Source organism: Ischnura elegans, chromosome 6 (assembly GCF_921293095.1).
Source record: "Ischnura elegans chromosome 6, ioIscEleg1.1, whole genome shotgun sequence".
NCBI classification, from domain to species: Eukaryota; Metazoa; Arthropoda; class Insecta; order Odonata; family Coenagrionidae; genus Ischnura; species Ischnura elegans.
The window spans coordinates 68,888,742-68,909,638 of record NC_060251.1 but is presented as its reverse complement, the minus strand read 5'-3'; the positions used below and the strand labels follow the sequence as shown (position 1 = coordinate 68,909,638).

Genomic DNA, 20,897 nt, shown 5'->3' with positions numbered 1-20,897 from the left:
GAGGGAGAGATTTAATACTTTGACTGAAATGGTTTTTACATACAGAGAACATTTCTCCCGCGACGTAAGTGGCGTTTTTTTTTCATTGGGGCGTATCATTGGATATGGGACTTCTAAATATGTACTGGAAACGAATGTGAAGTTTTTTGAAGTGCTGCGGACGTTACGTCCACTTCGGTCATTATGACTAATAGTAAGTGGGTCCGGGTCACCCGTGGTATCAGAAATCCACAGGGATTTAGTCGCTCTATGACCGATTCCTGTGACGCGGGCGGGATATGACGGGAACTTTCATTGCTGGTCATAAAAAGCAGCGTGGCGGTCTGCGTGTCAAACCGATCCTGATAAAATAGCCGTCAAAATTGAGCCTATAAGATGGTTGAGTTGTATTTATAGAGATTCATTTTATACAGCGCGTTTCCACTGTGCCGGTAAACCATGTTTACCACAACAGCCAGAATACAGTACAACTTTTCTGGTGCGCATTTGTTTATATAGTGAGTGTGGTATATTGTCTGTGATAGTAGAAAATTACATCCTAAACAATTGATGAATTTTGATTTTAAAATTACAAAAATACATTGAAATGATTGGCATGATTATTCAAAAAGTCCACATATAACTGACTTTAAAACAATTATTTAATTTAGTTTCCTTTTGATCTCTTTTTTATTGCAGAAAGCAATGAACTTTTTTCTTTTTTTTTTAATTTTTTTAACTATTGTTTTTTTTTCATTTGTCGTGGACAATAGACAACAAGTACATTCAGAAAATTTGTAAAAACTAGAATTATTATCTGAAAATTATTGAAAATTATATTTAAAATAATATTATTGCCTGAAACAATTAAACACAAGGGTGAAATTGTGCAATTGAATTGTTTATAATCGGTCTAAGCTTTCATTTAACTAAGCCCAAAGATTAATAGTTTCAGACAATAATAATAATACATTTTCGTCCAACTATATTTATTTAATGCCCTTAAAATACAAGTTTCAAATAAAATGTCGAAAAGGCTGGGTACTCTAGAAAAGCCATTTTCACGGTAACTGCAAAGTGTTTCCAAAAAATAGTTGCGTCGCCATAGCTCATTAACTAGTCAGAATTGCGACCCGATATTTATAGGACAAAAAACGCTTAAAATGGTCTCTCCTACCACCTCCTGAAGTAATGCATATTCGTCCTGAAACACCCTGTAGGTATAGCTTATTATACTTATTTCATAGTTAAGTATACGATGGAATGATGAGAGCTTCGTTGTACCGCAAATTATTCATGATTATGATTAAAAATTTTTTAAGAAAACTGGAGGCGACAAATAAATAATATTACAGTAAAAGGGAGACGTTCCCATTTAAATTCTCTGTCGCATATTATTTTTTGAGTGAAGAGAAACGATTTTGGAACGGTGAATCCGATGACGGTGGGGATTAAAATAAGTACGTACTCCAACGAACGGAATATAGGAGACTTACCATTATCGAATTGCTCAATTGAGTCATACTTACAATTGCAGGAAGCCCTTTCATAATGCCGTGATTTCTTTAAGTTACAGCAGAGTGGTATCTTTGATAAGGTAACGATGTAATATCTAAAAGCACGACCTAACGAATCAAACCAACCCTTTGGTCTGGATTCCTCAATAATCATCAAACATATATTACAATGGATTTAAAATCTAACAAAAAAAACTTCTTTACACAATTCTATTAATAACGCAATAACTTCACAAAATATCAGCCATCTATACAGATATTTATCAATTTTTAAAATGATAAACACGTCCAGAAAGAAAACAAATGAATGGTTAAATGCACCACGACCCATGGCCCTTATGCTAACCAATTAGTTAGCCGTAACACAGGGCACAAACAAGAATTGCCGAAGTTTCAGCTAAAAACGAACTGCTTCAGCCAAAGCCATAGCTCGCACACCCGATATAACATTCTAAAATAACGTATAAATAAAAATCCATTGGCCTTCTTTTGGAATTAAAAGTGTAAAACGTTAGCATCAATTAATCAAAATATATTATTATATTAAATATCGGAGTGACAAATGTTTTTAATTAAACACAAATTGTAAAACAATGCATGTCTTCGGGGGAATTTCATTCAATTTTATACTGCAACGGAATCACTATAAGCAACTATCACCAGACTATTTCAAAAGCTATACAGGGTTCTCACTCCAACTTCATTATGAAATTCACGTTTTTTCAATGTTTTCACGGTCTTAATATCGTCAAATTCACGGTCTATTGATAGGCCACTTTAGGCAGAAATATTGATGACGTAACAATCACCGGCCGCACGTTAACTAAACATTCAATAAACGCGACAGACACCGTGAATGCAAACGCAGCAAGTATCTGATATGACGTCTAGAATAACTCTTATGACGTCACCTATCGTTAACAAAATTCAGGGCCGGCTATAGGTTGTGAGTGGAAAAATGTGTCAGGGAAGTTAAGAAGTGTCTGAATTTTCGCTACGGATATGAACACTTCGGTTTTCTAGTATTCCGGCTTTGGTAAGGTCTTATGGTCAACCTTTCGTCATGACACACGGACTAATAATTGCGCTTCGAATGTACGTGTGCAGATAATTGCTTGGACAGCGCCTGTGCGTGACCTTGAAATATGATCGTAATATCGATTATTCTTTTGATCTGTCAATCGTAAATATACAATCGAGTTTGAGAGATTCTTAAGGTTTTATGACGAAATTCACGGCTTCACGGCAAATCTCATACCAATAAGTATTCATACCTTGAGTCATAGGCGAATTTAGGAGGTGGGTGGCCAAGGGGGAACGTGCCCCCTCTCACAGACGCTTAAAAAATAGACAAGATTTTTAATACGGTTATCATTACGTCCGTTCTGTTTTTTGTACTACGGAGCCTCAATAATTTAATTCCATATTAAAAACTTTGATATAAAAACAACTATAATGTTTCGTACAGTAATTATTGTCTGTTGATTTTAATCTCAAACATGAAAAGACCATTTGCCTGTCAGTCCCCCCCTCCCTCCCCTCAGGAAAAAATCCTGGATCCGCCCTAGCCGTGAGTACAAGACGAAAAGGTTCTGTCTATCTATGTCAACGCCTCCTTGACACATTTACCAAAAGGCTTTGTTTCCGAGACGCATGCTGTTGAATGAAGAGAAAATTAGATATTCTTCTCTTGGAAGGTAAAATCCTCGGTCAAGAAGATGAGGCACTGTAGTCAGTAATAACATATTTTGAAGACTTATGACTTTTTGTTTGTAGTAAATGCGACTATTATTCAACGCAAATGTCATACCAATATGTATAGCATATGTCATAAGAGTGTATTCATAAATTTTATAGGACATGTAGGAAGCGATAAGGTTATAGGCTAGGTTGCGGAAATTTGCCTGCACAGCGACAGTATTTTTTACTAAACAATAAAAATTAAAAACTTAACGAAAATATCTCGACTATTATTTAGTTCTTTGTAATTGTAAATACTCTTTTCATCACCTGAAAATTGCATGGAGCGTCAAAAGTCTCTATGGAGAAAAGGAGTATTTGAATCACAAAATACAGCGCCAAATGTTTTTGAAATAATAAATACCTTTAGCTTGAGAATTTTAAAAACACACTACAAAATAGTATTTTAAATAACTTTTAAAATACAAAACGCATTTTAATGGAAACTATGAGATCTCAAAAAATATAACTGGCCTTAGCACATTATGGAGAGTTGAAAACATGAACGATTCTATTGAAAACGAAGTAATCTCTGAAGCATAATCTTACGGAAGTGTTATGAGCTACTTCAAAAGTATTTTACAAATGTATTTTTATTTTAGAATGGGAAAATATCAAAAAACTCTATTTGAAATACAAAATACAAAGTACATTTAGGTCGTGTCTTCGAAATACCAAATGCATATTAACATGTATTTAAATACGAATTTACAAATTCTGTATTTGAAACACTGCCCAGCTTTGCGGATGGCTTCGTGGGTAAGGATGTTAATGCACCTCGGTTGTGAGGATTACGACGGAGACGTAAGCAAACTGTACGCCTCCACTGTTTCCGCCATTTCTAACCTCCTTTTTTTCTCTCTAGTTCACCGAAGAAAATTCGTCTAATAGGTCTCCAGCCCCTTCCTCTCTTAACGGTTCTCCCTATCCCCACTCCCCGCCTCCCGCGCCGGGGTGCAGTAGGCGCGGCTATATATACTCCCAACCATAGGAGCAGAAAACCGTCAGACTGTAGTGTGCCTCGTTTCGAGTAGACCTACGCGTCAGGACCAGTCAGCGGAGAGAGAAGAGGTGAAAAAAAGACGCGAAGCAGTCCCTTCTTGGCCAAGAGAGGAACCAGACTTCGCAGTGACACGACCAGCAGCAGAGGCGCTGACAACTCCTCATCTGACCTCAGGGGATAAATAAATCCTTTGATACCGAAGTAAGCTCATTTCAAATGGTGGATTATCCCTTGTTCTGGAACCAGTGCGATTCAAGCGAGGCGCTGAACGGATATAGGTGGTCGGTGAAGTCAACAGGAGCCTCATGCTGGGTGGTGAAAATTTTAGCGGCGTCCAAACCCTTCAACCCTTTGCGCAGAAATAATGAGTTTAGCTCGATATGAACTTACAATGCCTAATCGCGCAATGACGAGTGTAGCTAGTCATCATATATTCATAATTTTAGCAGAATCAGGGGAACAATATTAATATTTTGAAAGTTAATCATTGTTAAATCATCCATACCGTGATTAAATCGAAACTTGAAGCTTTTACGTGGTGGAAGGACTCCATATTAATAATAAAAAACACTTTGATACTTCCACAAAATTCACAGTTTCTATTTTATTACCGGTTTCGGCTATTACATCATTTTCAAATACAATCCATATCGTACATAAAGAACTGATATTTCTTGAAATATCAGGAATTGGAAGCAATAAAATGATTTTATACGAGTAGCGATAACTGATTTCTCGATGTATTTAACTAGATACTTTACAATATGAAAATATGAATTACAAACAACAAATATAATTTCATTACCAGCAATTCCATTTTAAAAGAACCGGGGAATAAATAAATAGAGGATTGGAGGACGATATTCAGAAAATATATTGAAGCGGAAGGGGTTAAAACCAATGAGTTAGCTCATCAATCAGTATTTGGCGATCGCAAATCAAGCAGTTTGAGTTCTGCGGTTACAATCCAATTTTACAGTTAGAAACAATGTGAATGAAATCAGCCGCTGTGCGTTCATGAGGGAAAATTCTCGGAAAAGCTGGTCGTCGGGTTTAAAATTTTAATTACCTTTTCAAAAGTTTTGTGTCTGGAGCTTAAAAGAGTAATAATTGACAGTCTCAAATTTACCCTAAGTAGAGATCCAGAAATACACCTGAGTCATCAACAGCAATTTAAATTATTTGCATTGACTTAGACGCATTTTTATTGCACCGTAGAGTTAATTTTGTTAATAACGACGACACTCCCGGGGAATCCGAATACAAAGTCTTTGCGAGGCAATCGTAAATTATGTTATATCCAGTATGGGTTTTTATTGAACAGTACCCAAAATAATAAATTTTTCTTATTACAAGTGATATTTATTTTTTTAAATTGAGGAATTTTATACCTAAAGCGCCATACTGACCTAGCCATTAATAATGTAATTTGAAAACATTTCCATGCAAAAGAATGCTTTTTTTAATCTTATAAAAGTGAAAACTTTTCCCAAAGTGAAAATTGACCAAAATCACTTGACTCAACGCTCATTCAACCTGAGTACCGCAAGATCATACTACTTTGAAGTGCACCACCTTCTTAGACTATTTCGATAATGTAAAGACAAACTATTAAATTATACAATACAAAAAACTATAAAATTATACCACGAGTGTTTAATAATGATAGCCAACAGATGAATTACTCAAATACGGGCTTATTAAGAAGGGAGGCTTCTAACGTATTAATGGCTATTCATAAACATTGAGCATAGTTTCAAAGGCCATTATTTACTTTGCAATCAAAATAATCCTATTTATTCATAAAAAATTCTTTTAAAATTTACAAATATATTTCAATGAAAACAGTTATTTCTTCTTCATCCCATAAGATGTTTTATGCTATAGTGCTCTGAAAAAGTATTGAGCGAGAAAGAATCTGTTTTAATCTGTCGTTTGTAGGGATGAGTAATATTCCTAAAACATAAACTGTGATCATTTAGAATGTACATGGCTCTATTGGCTCTTCAAACCCCAACCCCATCTCTCAGATATGATCTCTTGGATATTTTTATAAAGGGATACTTTTTACTATTGCCTCTACATAAACTTAGATGGAAAGGGAGTATGCCTTACAGTGAATTGAGGAAGGTAGTGCTGGAAGGAAAGGGAGGCTCCCAGATCACTTCTTTAGTACTACATGGAAACCTATCTTATTCGGTAGAATACTATAACAATAATAATAATCGTTAATAATTCTATTGAAATTCAAATATATACTACGTACATCTACCAATTCTCTCTCCATTTCAGGTTATTAACGCACATCTGTTATGCCCGTAGCTGTTTTTGACGGATGATTATACGTGCGTGAGCTATATCAACTGCATTTTCTTTACAGATGGAGACGGCAATGGTTCCCGGAGAGCCCCAGATGGCAAGGTGGGGTAGCAGCTACGCCACCAACCACACCGTGGTCGACATGGTGCTCCCGGAGATGCTCCACCTCATTGACCCTCACTGGTGAGGACGAAGTTACAATATCGACTTCCCACGCACGAGAGAAGGGCATTTAACTGAAAGAATAATTTTACAATGCAATAGCAATTTCAGTCAATAATATGATTAATATCAGCTCAGTTAGCAGTTGTTTCGTGAAGATGAACGAATGATGAGACAATAAATGTCATCCAATAAGTTCAACTGTGCTTGGCGAGATAGGGTAAAACAGCACGCTGATTTAAATGATTAAACTTACTGTACACTCCACTGTTTTATTAATAACTAGCCGGCCACCTGCCGTTGCTCGGGAAAGATAGTACACAGAAAAGTGGAAACTTTGGAATTCATGTTCACATTGCATTTTACGTTTTCTCGTTGAAAGTGTCAAGAGGTGTGCCTAACCGGCAGGATGTCGAATCGCAGAAGTTGTATGACGTGACGAAATAACGGTAATGAGAAAATAAACGAAAAAGACGCGTCGAACGCAACCAAAAACAGCAGTACGAGGTTTGGGAGCATGATATGTACCTAAGTACAAACTTTGGTCGTAATCCGTGCAGCTGTATGGGAACGCATGGCGGACAAAGAGACATACTTTTCTATGCATAGACAGATAGATGGATAACAACACGTTGTTATTATAAATAAACAAGTGGACAGTACAATAATTTTATCACTTTTTTTAGTCATCCAACGACAACAAACCTATAAATGTCATCTGCGAATTCATCCATTAAAAAAGGCAGGAACAATTCAATCATGGTATTAATCCAAAAAGAAAATGGCACAAATACCAAATGAGCCTAATTTATAATATTCGGCCTTCTACGCATAAAAATGGTAATTATCGATCAAAATATACGTACATGGAACTTTATTAATAAGCTTCATAGATAAGAAAGAAAAAACACCACATTTTAACAATCGTATATCTCCGATTGAGCAACGAAAAAAAAGGGTTTTAATGCGTAATCATTCATTGAGATAATAAAGAGCATTGAAACCATTTTTTGAATTTTACCTATGAAGGATAACCTCTTGCCTCTTATTCTAGCTAGAATGACTACTTACCTTCTCTTGTGTAGGTCATCAACAAGATGATGAACCCAGAATTAATGTTCATTAATTAATGTTAGTGTCGTAAAACATGTACTTAAATGAAAAAAAATTGAAATAATGATCACGCAAAATTACCTACTTTCACTTTCATAGGTACCAGTTCCCTCCTATGAACCCTCTGTGGCATGGAATCTTGGCATTCGTCATTGGGTGCCTTGGTGTCATCTCTTGGTGCGGGAATGGTGTTGTCATCTACGTCTTCTCTTGCACCAAGTCCCTCCGAACTCCATCCAACCTGTTGGTCGTAAATCTTGCCTTCTCCGACTTCTTCATGATGGTTGTCATGTGCCCATTCATGTTGATCAACTGCATGCATGAGACCTGGGTCTTCGGTGAGTTGAAGATGCAAAGCCCACAACACTAAGCGGCAAATGCCGGGTTCATTCCTAAAAATCATTAATGAGACATAGCTAGGTATAAATACTTTCCGTACTCAGCAAAGACAAGAGGTCAACACCGACTTCACGACTGAAAAAAGCTTTGCGACGAGTAGCTAGGTTTAAGACATAGCATAATTTACAAAGCTTAACACTAAATTCGAACAATGAACAAATCAATATGAATTCACATAATTACTACCTAATATATATATTTTTAGAAATTGCATAATATTAATGATCTCCAATGATTTTTGTCATCAATAATAATACGTTTACTGAAAAGTTTAAAAAATTAAAATCAATATTCCTGTATATCCAACCTTTCCCATTTCATACTGGAGAAAATTTGCTTTGCTGCAACTGACCATGAGTCATTACGGGGCAGTGAAGAAATAGACAGAACTTGGAATCTGTTTTCTCATTAAGAACACTAAACTGTTAGTTGTATTCGACAGGATAAAATTTCAGTCGCATGAGCTTAATTTAAAGATATGACGATGTGTAATACTGTATCCTCTGAAAACATATCCGTGGATTCTGAACATTTAATTCTCTAATCGTAGTTTTTTCGTTTATCTGTTGAGGAAATGTAGAATGCCTAAACTGGAAGTTTTTTAACAAATAATTCCCGCAAAATACACATAGTTTCACGTATTCACTATTGGTTATACCAAATCATTTTAATACGATAATTCTTTATCATATACACTTACATACTCCGAATTGGTATTCCAATATGCTTCAATTATACCAAAGTATTTTACACCCCCCCCTACCAGTTTCGGTACTCCATGAATAAATGAATGAAGACTAAAAATGTTAACTGACTGATTGGTTTTCCCTGGTCCGATTTCCAGGGCCTCTGATGTGCGAGCTATACGCCTTTGCTGGATCGCTTTTCGGATGCACCTCCATCTGGACCATGGTGACCATTGCTTTGGACAGATACAACGTCATCGTTAAGGTACGCCTACATTCTCATTTTATCCGAATGTCCACAATATTCGACGAGTTATTACTGAATATTTTAAAATGAAAAAGAAATGGTTTGAATGTGGGGATAACGAATATTCAATTTGTACTGGCTCGTTAACACGTAATTACTATTAATTTTATTGGATTTTCATTCAATTTCGACCATTCGCATAATCGCTATATTGGCAAAAAATGTTATGGCATGAATATCACATAAAAAGCTTTTTATGTGCAGTTAATTCTAGTCCCAAATTATATTGTGATCCTTTTGAAAGGTGTAAATTAGGTTTAAAAAAAACCTTGTATGAATTTATCGTTTGAATCATCGAGGCCAAAAATGAACTACAGAAATGCCTGTGACGATTTTAGGCAATAGTGACTAACAAATTATTACAGGTGATAAAAACATTGCAAAAACTAATTTTGAATGCACCCAGGTTTGTTTGAGTTTTTATCAGCTAAAGTGTCCGATAATGAGAATTTATACTCCAATTATTTAGAATCAAGTGAAAACGTAATCTTAGGGATAACTCATGTTCAAAGAAAATATTAAACAAAAAACAAATCAGGAAAGTTTAGACTTCATTAGTTCCCTTCACATGACTCTCTAACTAATCGACATTAACTTTAAGTGCTTTCAATATGATGCGGATAGAACGTTAGATCGCATTTTGCATGAATCCGCTTTAGCATTAGATACTAAAAATACATTCTGCAAAAATAATTTTTTTTACATTGAATATTGTCGGTTTTAGCGATATATGAATCGATATACAGATGAGCACGTAGGGCGGATCGCAAAAATCGATTTTTTTCAAATCCATCTGGCCCAATGAAAAAAAGTTGTGGGACCGATCAAAAATAAGGCCTGAAAATTTTGAGACCTGTACGTGAACCCCTGACCCTCGCTCAAATGCAATTTAGGGGGGGAGGGTCAAAATTCGAAAAATATAGTATTTTATGGTAATTCCCTATAGATTTTGCCGAGTTACTGCCCTTTTAGGGCAAAAATTTCGTGCATTTTGACGTATCTGCCACCGTTTAGCCACAAAATGCCTAATTTGAGTCCGCGTCCGCGAAGAAAATATTCCAACGCCCACGCAGCGTCGCGGATACCAGAGCCGCAGGCCGATCCCTTCCCCTCCACGCTCGCTTCTCCCCCTCCCACGCCTCGAATGCAGCAAAATTCATCCCGCGCATGCTGCTAGGAGGTCGTTTATCTTTCATAATATAAATCAGAAGATGGTAGACGGTAAAAAACGATGCGTAGTGAGACGACTTATCCCTTCTTTGGCGCCTCGTCGGCGTTAAACAAATCGATGTTACCAACTTTTAAAGAAGTGATGAAATAATTTTAGACCTGCGCACGCAGGAAAGGAGACTACGGTCTATGAAGACGCCTCTCGAGTGGCTATGAAGGTGTGCGAACTATGGTGACGCGCTTCTCTTCCATTATGAATGTGACTAAATAGATTTAGCGGTACCACAGGAAGTACTAAAACTTACGGAAAATCTAATACTACTAATAGGCCAAAAGTAGGGTTTTATTGAAATATTAGACTCAAACAATTTTAATGGAACATTTTAAATTATGCGATATTTTTGCGTGTTAGTGCATGGAGGAGCATAAGGTTCCCCCAATGAGAAGTATTTTGAGAGACAATATGACGAAAAGAAAGATGATGGCTGCTGGATTGAACCCTAAAGAAACTCGACAACTTAGGAAAAAAGGTAATCGTATGCGAGCGTTGAGTCATCATCGTCAATTCTTGCACGGGAAAATAGTATCAAAAGTTTTCTTCATCAATTCATCCGAAGAAAATTAAAATGGCGAGAAATTAGCCGATTTGTATCTCTACTTTCCTCATGAAATAAACATTAAGGACTATAACCACAAATTGGAACTTCTTCGGGGAAAATGCGTCTGCCAACTGTGATAGAGGTATATGCAAAAACCAAGCTACAGCAATGATCGTTCCCGCAACTTTAGCTGACGCTAAAGTCATAACTTCATAAGATATATCAAAGCTAGTGTGCCGGAATTACTTACGTAGACAGAAAAAGATGCTAATTATTGTGAATAAGAAAAGAGAGGTGTCATCAAAGGGTCTCATTTTATTGGAATGAAAGACCATACTCTTGTCTGATGAAAAAAGGGAAGAGGACTTATCAATACAAGTTCATAGGGGAATGTGTGGTGTTAGTTGAAGAAACAGGGTCCCACTTTTGGAGGTTTGCCTCCCCCGTCGGAGGATTAGCAAAAGTTATAAAATCTGCGATTATCGATTCCTTTCCGAGTGAAAATTAGATACTCAGAATTAAAAAGGATTTGATTATGATGGTACCAAGCGAATACCGCCCAAAAAGGAGGCATCATCCCTTTGCTATAAGCATAATTCCAACATCCCTTGCAGTGTGGGTAGACTCTTCTCGGGATTCCCACCGGGTTAATTTTTCCATAATGGCCAACATTTCAAGCTCCGACTGGGGGCTCATCCTAAGAGATAAATTTTGTTGACCCCCAAAAAGAGTTTACCCACATCATTCGCCGGGAAAGCATCAAATCGTATTTCATCCCTTACAGTGGTCTATTTGCTAATTGCACTATGTTGACTTGGATTTGCGACATAAACGTTGGGAGGGTAATCTAGGGACCCAATATGCGTTTCCGCAAGGATGCGTTTGGCGACCAATCCGAGATATTTTTTAATTGCTGGATTTTAATATCGACGTAAAGTACTACCCGCTGATGATATCTTGGAGAGAGACTCCGGTTCCTTCGGCTATATCCGAGCTTAGCGCTGTGGAATTTAAAAATCTATTGATGAAAGTTCAAATTTAAATTTCAATATTCCTTTTATTATACATACGGACGAGAGATTCGCGAAAGAATTTACCAAAACTTTGTTGGCAGCAGCAAAAGACAAGGAATGACAATAACATAAAAAATACAGACTGGAAAGCAGGTAATTGAATAATTCCTTCGTGATTGTTCCTCACTGGACGATGCTGATAAATCAAATATTAGTAAGACTAACGAAGAAAGACGCACTTGGTGTGAATTTTGCTGCATCTGGGGCGTTTGAGTGGGGAGCGGGGAGGGTACGCCGGCGGCCTTCACCCTTATTCATCCATTTAGTCACAGCTGTCGGACATTACCGGAATAGAAGTGCATAACCTAAGTTCCCAAACCTTCATAGCCACTCGAGAGGCGTCTTCAAGACCGTAGTCACCTTTCCTGCGCGCGCAGGTCTAAAATTATTTCATCACTTCTTTAAAAGTTGGTAACATCGATTTGTTTAACGCCGACGAGGCGCCAAAGAAGGGATAAGTCGTCTCACTACGCATCGTTTTTTACCGTCTACCATCTTCTGATTTATATTATGAAAGATAAACGACCTCCTAGCAGCATGCGCGGGATGAATTTTGCTGCATTCGAGGCGTGGGAGGGGGAGAAGCGAGCGTGGAGGGGAAGGGATCGGCCTGCGGCTCTGGTATCCGCGACGCTGCGTGGGCGTTGGAATATTTTCTTCGCGGACGCGGACTCAAATTAGGCATTTTGTGGCTAAACGGTGGCAGATACGTCAAAATGCACGAAATTTTTGCCCTAAAAGGGCAGTAACTCGGCAAAATCTATAGGGAATTACCATAAAATACTATATTTTTCGAATTTTGACCCTCCCCCCCTAAATTGCATTTGAGCGAGGGTCAGGGGTTCACGTACAGGTCTCAAAATTTTCAGGCCTTATTTTTGATCGGTCCCACAACTTTTTTTCATTGGGCCAGATGGATTTGAAAAAAATCGATTTTTGCGATCCGCCCTTATGAGCAGGTACACTATCAGTGTCATAGGTGATATCATTCGACAAATTACTTAATGATTATTAGAAAAAATTGGTGAAAATATGTAACAAAATAATAAAAGGTTTGACAAAGTGGTTAACGTTATTACACGGAGCAAATATTTTAATTAAAGTAACAATTGCTCCAAGGAATTGAGACTCGATTTTGAAAAATAAATGATTAAATCGGAAAATTCCTGAAAAAGTTATCCTCTGAGGCATATCAATTTCTTTTACGTGACCAATGGCCATCACCGCTTTGGAATTCTGTTCCTCATAGAAGCAAAAAACTTTTTACAGGGTCTCTCGGGTAAACCATTGACGATTAAGAAGGCTCTCCTATGGATCTTCCTTGTCTGGGCACACGCCGCCGTGTGGACAATCTTCCCAATGGTCGGCTGGAACAGGTAAGTCATCTACCAATACGATCAGTTCAATAACGCTCGATATGATTCCAATCGCTCGATCGAACCAGATTGCATTAATAAACAGACTAGCAGTGTCCACCTACGAGCACTGCATCCACGTTGACCGAACTAGGCTACCGGTTGTTACCTTGTCGCTTGCCATGTCCCAATCACGAGAATCATGGCCCAATCGCGATAATCATGGGACAATTGGAATAATGGTCACTGGGGTTTTGGGGGACTTGGAATTAATTGTGGCTTGCCATTCATTGGCTCTCCTTTGATCGAGTTTTGCAAAGGAGAATCACTGCGGTGAGGAGGAATTAATAATGGTTTGTCATTTTTGTCTCCCGTACTGTATGGAGGTTGTTTTTGGCCCGTTTCTGCACGTTTTTTGCCCGCACCTTAAGGCAACGTCGAGCTATAACACTGGTACCAAGTCTAAAATGTGTTAATGTAGAAATTCTGCCCCGAACGAAAACTTTTTTTACGATAACTTTTCGACTTAAACGATAAATTTTCGAAGACAGGCGCCGTGTCATGCGATTACAATTTTACTCGTCTCACCAACGTGCACCAACGGGCAAGAATTTTTTGTTTGCACTCAATGCCACCGGACCACTCGCACACGCCATCGCGGGTGCGAGGCAGGGGGCCACGAAATTTATCTTCAACACAGGCAGGCTGACACCCTACATACTTAAAATATTATACATGGATACCTAATTTAAATCATTTCAAGTTAAATTTAAAGATGGATAGGGTTTTTGTGGTAGCTCTAGTACTAGGCTCAAACCTTTGAGGGCCCGTGCTCGAATACCAGATATCAGAGAGACCATTTCCGCAACCTGTTTATGGGCCGAGCTGTCTATTCCAAAGAACAACGAATTAAGATATTTTAAGAAGTTTAAACTAAATCAAGGCATTTTCTACGAAACTTTTTCCCATAATAATATCGCCCCTTAAAGTAAGCACTTTTGTGGCAAAAAGTGAAATATCCATTGGACTAACGCCCAACCACATAAGTAATTTAAAATGCTAAGAACTGTCTGGACCACTGCTTCACCGATTACAGGATCAAACCGACAATTCCAAACATGAACTTTAAGGTTTTAAACTAAATACTAAATTTATTCCCACTGGAGACTGGAAATTTAGCAAATTTACGCAGCGCAATTTACTTAGTTCAGCATCGCCTTCCCATAATTTTATTGCCTATACGCATGTAGATGATGTAAAATATAATAATATTTTCCGGAAATAATTATTATAAGTAATTCTGAAAAGTGTAACATTAATAGCGAAAACTTTCTTTTCCCCATACTTTTCCCAAAAAAATCGAATTAACTTAATGTTGCGATTGAAACATTAAAAGTATCAACAAGCAACACTGTAGGTCAAAATACTGTACATGTCAAATACTGTATAGAGCAATGTGTGCATCAAAACGGTGAAACGTGTGTAAAAATGGGAAATTAATAATTTTCAATACGTATGTTCCGGTGTGTAACATGGATTACTTGATTTTTTCTAATACTAGATGATCGTTACTCCAATGTAGTGTAATCCTGAGTTTCGACCGAAATAACCCATTTTCCCCTCACTTGAGGCATGACAAAATACAATTCTTACGCAGGTATGTCCCAGAGGGTAACATGACCGCCTGCGGTACTGACTACCTGACCAAGGACTGGTTCCACAAGAGCTACATCCTTGTCTACTCCGTGTTCTGCTACTGGCTGCCACTCTTCGTCATCATCTACTCCTACACCTTCATCGTCCAGGTAATTATAAAAAGATGATAACATAACTAAGGAAAATTGATGCAGATTAAAGATGATCCATGCAATCAAATCCTTGGATAAATCATCCTTTTCCAGGCTGTCGCTGCTCACGAGAAGCAGATGAGGGAACAGGCCAAGAAGATGAACGTGGCTTCGCTCCGATCCGCTGAGGCACAAAACACCAGCGCCGAATGCAAGCTGGCCAAGGTAGTATAGAATATTCCCTATTGCATCATTGCTAAATACTTAATCAAGCATAAAGCAATCCTTTGCCTTTTCGTACTTCCAATAATATTGAATATCATTGCTGTACTAATTTCAAATTTCATTGTGATACCATTGCTCGATTCATGTTAAGTCTCTCAACAAGAATTTAGCTTCGCCAGGCCGTAGCTGCAAAAAGTGCAGTACTTCGCGCTACAACAACGTCACCAGACGCAATGCACTTTCTGGCTTTCCACAGATTGCCCTGATGACCATCTCCCTGTGGTTCATGGCTTGGACTCCATACCTCATCATCAACTTCGCCGGAATCTTCGAGACAATGACCATCAGCCCACTCGTGACCATCTGGGGATCTCTCTTCGCCAAGGCTAACGCCGTCTACAACCCAATTGTCTACGGTATCAGGTGAGATGATTCTTTCCTCCTAAATATATTTTCTCCACGGGGCGGCATTCTTACGCCTAAGGTTTCAAAAAACGAACGCAATCAGTTTAAATCATAGTTTACCTCGCATATTTCCTCACAAATAGGTCTTTTATTTCTGCCGAAATTATCTCACTCATATGCTAACGTTTCTAGAAATTTTAAACTAAATAGCCCACCAAATACTCAGTCATAAAAGCAATGCTACCTCCAAGACAATTTTCAGAAGAGAGAGGATTTCCCCTAAAATTCATAGACTTTTTTTACCATAAAATGTTAGCGAAATTTTCGAGAAGATATTTTGACTCGTTTAATGTATGAAGCACTTGGTTTCGATACCTAAATCTATTTCAACGCCAATTTCAAAGAAATTTGCGCAGGGACAAATATACGCACGAATTGAATCAGAAGTAGTACCTCAACAGGAGTCAAAAAATTTCTCGTGAGAGGTGTACCATTGTAAGGTCGAAAAACTTTACTACTCAATTAACTATGCTTTCAACAGGTAAAGAAATTAACACAAAATCCGAGTTCTCTGACAAGTCCTTGTCTTCCAATAGCGTTATAATCGTGAAAGATCCACAGGTTTAAGTTTGTCGGATCATCGTGACGCATTTTTACATGAATCGAAAGCTAATATTCTAAACGCTGATAGCTTTGAGCCTGTTACTGGATTAAATGTAACGAGATTAACTTTTAGACCCGTTAAGAGGGCGCTTTAACTATTATCATCAACTGTCCCCACAAAAGGAACCAACATGTAGCATACGATATCGCATTCTGAGACACATTTAAAGAACGGAAGCGCAGGAAAAATTGGGGCTTCACTAGAATTTTTAAGCCCATTAAGTCGTGCTGAAATGGCTTAGTCCAGAGACGTCATCCATGATCCAATCTGAACCAAAGATTAGGCAGACTAAAAGGATGACCACAGTTTGTCTTGAGCTCTATTCTTGATATATTGCTGGCGTAAAAATAATAATAGAATGAGAAAATTATCGCAAAATGCTGACTTGGAATGACGATTGGTGTCAATATTTTCCAGAAAACAATGAGATAATTACATCATGAATACACAGAAAAAGGAGTATAAAATAAAATCTCTCAGAGAAATGTCTCATCTTTCTTTTCAAAGTGTACGGAAATTAGCCATTATCCCTATTTGAAGGGTTCAGTGCGTATGACAGATAAATCAAATAAATAAGAAAATCCCATGGCTTATAAATAGCACACAGACTTTAGCATAAATCTAGACCTTATGGGTTATGCACACACTCCTTCACTCTCACGGTATGTAGATATAGTTTTGAACTGTTAAATAACGTATTTTTCCTCCAACTATGTTTTATAAAGGCGCTTCGGCCTGTGAGGGATATAAAAGAGAACAAATACTTATGTATGAATAGATTAAAAAATCGTAGAATAAAGCGCAAAACTGCGACAAAGCAATCTTAGCATTGACTCATGATGAAAGATTCAACCGCTGGGTTTCAAATTATTGTTCGAACGATTAAATTACATCAATACAAGTCGATAAACGACCTGCCTTGAGCATTACGCACCACCCTGCTCAACAAGCCTTTTTTCTCACCCACTTTTCTTCTTACTACGTGCTTAAAATGTGTATTATCATCTTGAAATTTTCAAGTCATATATAGTAGGTAGGTAAACCTTTTTCGAATTTTGACTACATCTGAAAATTTGAAAATTTTGCTTTAGCTTCTTCTCAAAGGAATAAGGGGGCGTAAATTAATTACGTAAAATTGACAATTTTTGGACCCCCCTCCCTCCTTAGTGAGATATCGTGAGATTTGGCTCGACCACACCCTCTCATCTCACGTGAGATTGTTCAAAATGCGTATTTTCAGGGAAAATGCGTTAATCTATGCTTCATTTCTTATGATTTATATTAAAAAATTTGTTTAATTATTTTTATTTAAGATTAGTTAAGACTCGTATTTAATAATACAAAGTTCATAGCGTCGAATCACATTTTGCACTGTTTCTTGCGAAAAAAAATTACGTGATACTTGCCAGAACCCCCACCCCCCTTTCTTCCTCGCGTGAGATTGGGTGAGAATTGGCTAGACTTCCTCCCCCTTAAACACCTCACGCATTTGATGTACGTAGATGCCCCTTTATTTTTATAATGGAGGCAAAGCTTATGTTACAACAGCCTACTCCGACAGCCTTGAATATTTCAGAGCAATAACCTATCTAAAGTTTTAAACGAGAAATTCGACGAGAAAATAATACAGAATACGACCATTGGAGGAGTGAAGCGGCAAGATCCAGCGGAACTAGACGATTGAAAGTAAGGATTACGCCTATTAGGAAGCGATTACACGTGTGATGTGGACGAAGAGGATGACAGAGGGTAGGGTGGTTAGATTGTGAACATTTGGAAGCGGAGAAGCATTTCGCTGGCTTCCACCTCGCCACCCGCCTCTTCACTCATGGGCGACAATGATGAGACACACATGACGAGAGATGCTTGGATATATAAGGGGAGTTGAGGAGGCCCAGTACCTCTCCTTCTCCACAAGATAGAAAAATAAGGACACGTTTAGTATTAATCGACATATACTGCATTTATTTTAGATAATGGAAGCTAGATACCTTGATAATAACACTAGGTGTCGAATCCTTGGTTTGCTTAAGTTCTCTTGGATCACATTGAAAAGAGGAACATATACGTAAAAAGTTACACATGGTTTTAATTTTTAAATAAATATAGATAAAAAGAGCGAAGAATTTTAATTACAGATTAATAACAAGAAGACCATAGTTATTGGAGCTTTGTAAAGCATCACCAGCAAGAAATTAGAGGCTCAGTATATCAGTACGTGGTCACAAACTTGAGCAGATGAAGTACTTCAAGTATTTGGGCAGTATTGAAAAAGGAAAATGGGCACAGCAGTGAGAATAATTGGAAAATAACTGCATTAACTAAAGAGGCGTTCGTGAATATGAAAAAGCTGATGAGAAGATTGTATTGAAAAATTTAAAATAAAAGACAAGTGTAGTTTAAGGGAAAATATGTTTATCTATGCTTTGTTACGTTGGATTTATGAAAAACAATTTGTTTAGTTATGTTTATTTAAGATTAGTTAAAACTAGTATTTAAGAACACGCTTTCCTCAATTCAACCCAGTTTTCTGTCTCTTTCTTACACTGTTTCTTGCGTAAAAAATTATGCGATGCTGGCGAGGACACCCCTTCTCCCCCACGTGAGATTAGGTGAAAATTGGGTTGATTCTCTCTCCCCCTAAACGCCTCACGTAATTAATGGATGCCCCTATCTGGAGTGTAGCACTTTACGGTGCGGAAACTTAAGACACCTAGGAAGGGCAACGTAAAAAAGGTGTGGAAAAGGATGGAGAAGGTGAAGTGGATCGTAAAGAAGAGGAAAGAAGACATGATAGACATAAGAGTGCGAGGAAACAAAACTTGTCAGAGAGGAAATATGGAGGAGACCAAGAGTATGGAAGGAGCGACTACTGAGCGGGGATGGGATGCTGAACACAGTGTTGGAGGGGAGACTGTTAGGTAAGCCAGAAATGGGGAGAAAGAGAATAGGATTTGGGGATAGAATGAAAGGGAATACGCATTATTGTTTATTGTAGAGAGAATTCAAATATAGGAGGGCATGGTTAATTTGCAAAACAGTACCTACGCTACTTTCTGAACACACTTCGAAGAGAAAAACCAAATGGCATTCGAGTCATCAACCCTGTGATTATCAGGCAAGGTCTTTAACCCACCGACGAGGATGCCGGCAAATAATTTAGGAGTAAGTAGGAACGGAAAATTTGGCAGATGAAATTCGAAAGTAAAATTAGACCCACAACCTAAACGGTACATACATGAGAATTGTAATGAAAATTCCAAAAATATAAACCTGATACGTTGAGTGTATGTATTATATTCTATCGTGACTATTCACAAAATTTCTCCGCATTCCACAGCCACCCCAAGTACAGGGCCGCCCTGAACGAGAAACTGCCCTTCCTCGTCTGCGGCGCGGACGCCCAGCCAGCAGCGGCAACCGCCAGCGACGCTCAGTCAAATGGAACTGCCGCCTCCGAGAAGGCGTAAAATGGCATCCACCTCGTGACACGGAACAACTCACGTTGAAAGAAGTCAACCCGACGCACTACAACTCAGCGACGTCCACCGGTGGATAAGAAATGAGCAACACACGGGAAAAATAACAGGACTTCAGACCTGAGATCAGATCGCAGTTGATCGTAGCTACACATTCAGGAACTCATTGAATCGCATTAATGGACCATAAAAACTAGCACATTGCCAACGTCAATCGAAGTGTAAAACACAAATCCTCTCCTCTCCGAGTGTCATAAAGCCGATAAAAAAGTTCACAACGTAAAATAGATCGGTTTTGAACAGGGATGAAAATTGGTCCTTCCTGATACCTCTTATTCTGTTAAGGATATTAAAAAAATATATACACTTGTACGTACTTCTGTATCGATGAGGAGTGGAAATTTTTATTCCTCATCTCACTCTTCGCCTTGATTCAAGTGCTCTACCTTGTGATCCTAATGAATAAATGGTTTCAAAAAAATATAACCGTGTTTTATTATTTCAATTGACAATCACCTTCCCCAATCCTCGCAACAGTTTGGTAATTTCACTCGACCCGGCGTGAATACGAGAGAGAAGAAGCAAAATGGACAACAATACCGTCATTGGGGAGGATGTATTGAGGTGCAAATTATGCCAATGTGCAAATTATGTTTATAAAATGCAAATTGTCAACATATGCTGGGGAGATTTGCTTCAGGGGGAGGGAAGCACTATCAGCATTAGATAAGGACACCCCCTAACCCCTGATGGATAGAAACACCTGCGATTGGAAGCGACATGAATATTTTAAGCTCCTTCCTTTGGTCGCATACTGGAAACAAGTGTTAAGTAATTAGTCGGGCAAAAAAAAACTTTGCTTCGAAATGGCGGGGAAACAGAATCTAATCTTACACCTCACTATGTATATGCTAA

General features: G+C 38.0%; 1 protein-coding gene across 1 annotated transcript; it reads left to right on the top strand.

Moving 5' to 3' along the window:
• The first annotated feature begins 4,239 nt into the window (after positions 1–4,239).
• On the top strand, positions 4,240–20,371 carry LOC124160957 (opsin-1-like). The gene is made up of 9 exons (XM_046537092.1): positions 4,240–4,440; positions 6,620–6,741; positions 7,933–8,171; positions 9,077–9,183; positions 13,337–13,443; positions 15,080–15,227; positions 15,324–15,434; positions 15,691–15,857; positions 19,844–20,371. The coding sequence occupies exons 2-9, from the start codon at positions 6,620–6,622 to the stop codon at positions 19,971–19,973; spliced, it is 1,131 nt and encodes a 376-aa protein (XP_046393048.1). The 5' UTR covers positions 4,240–4,440; the 3' UTR covers positions 19,974–20,371.
• Positions 20,372–20,897: the final 526 nt, after the last annotated feature.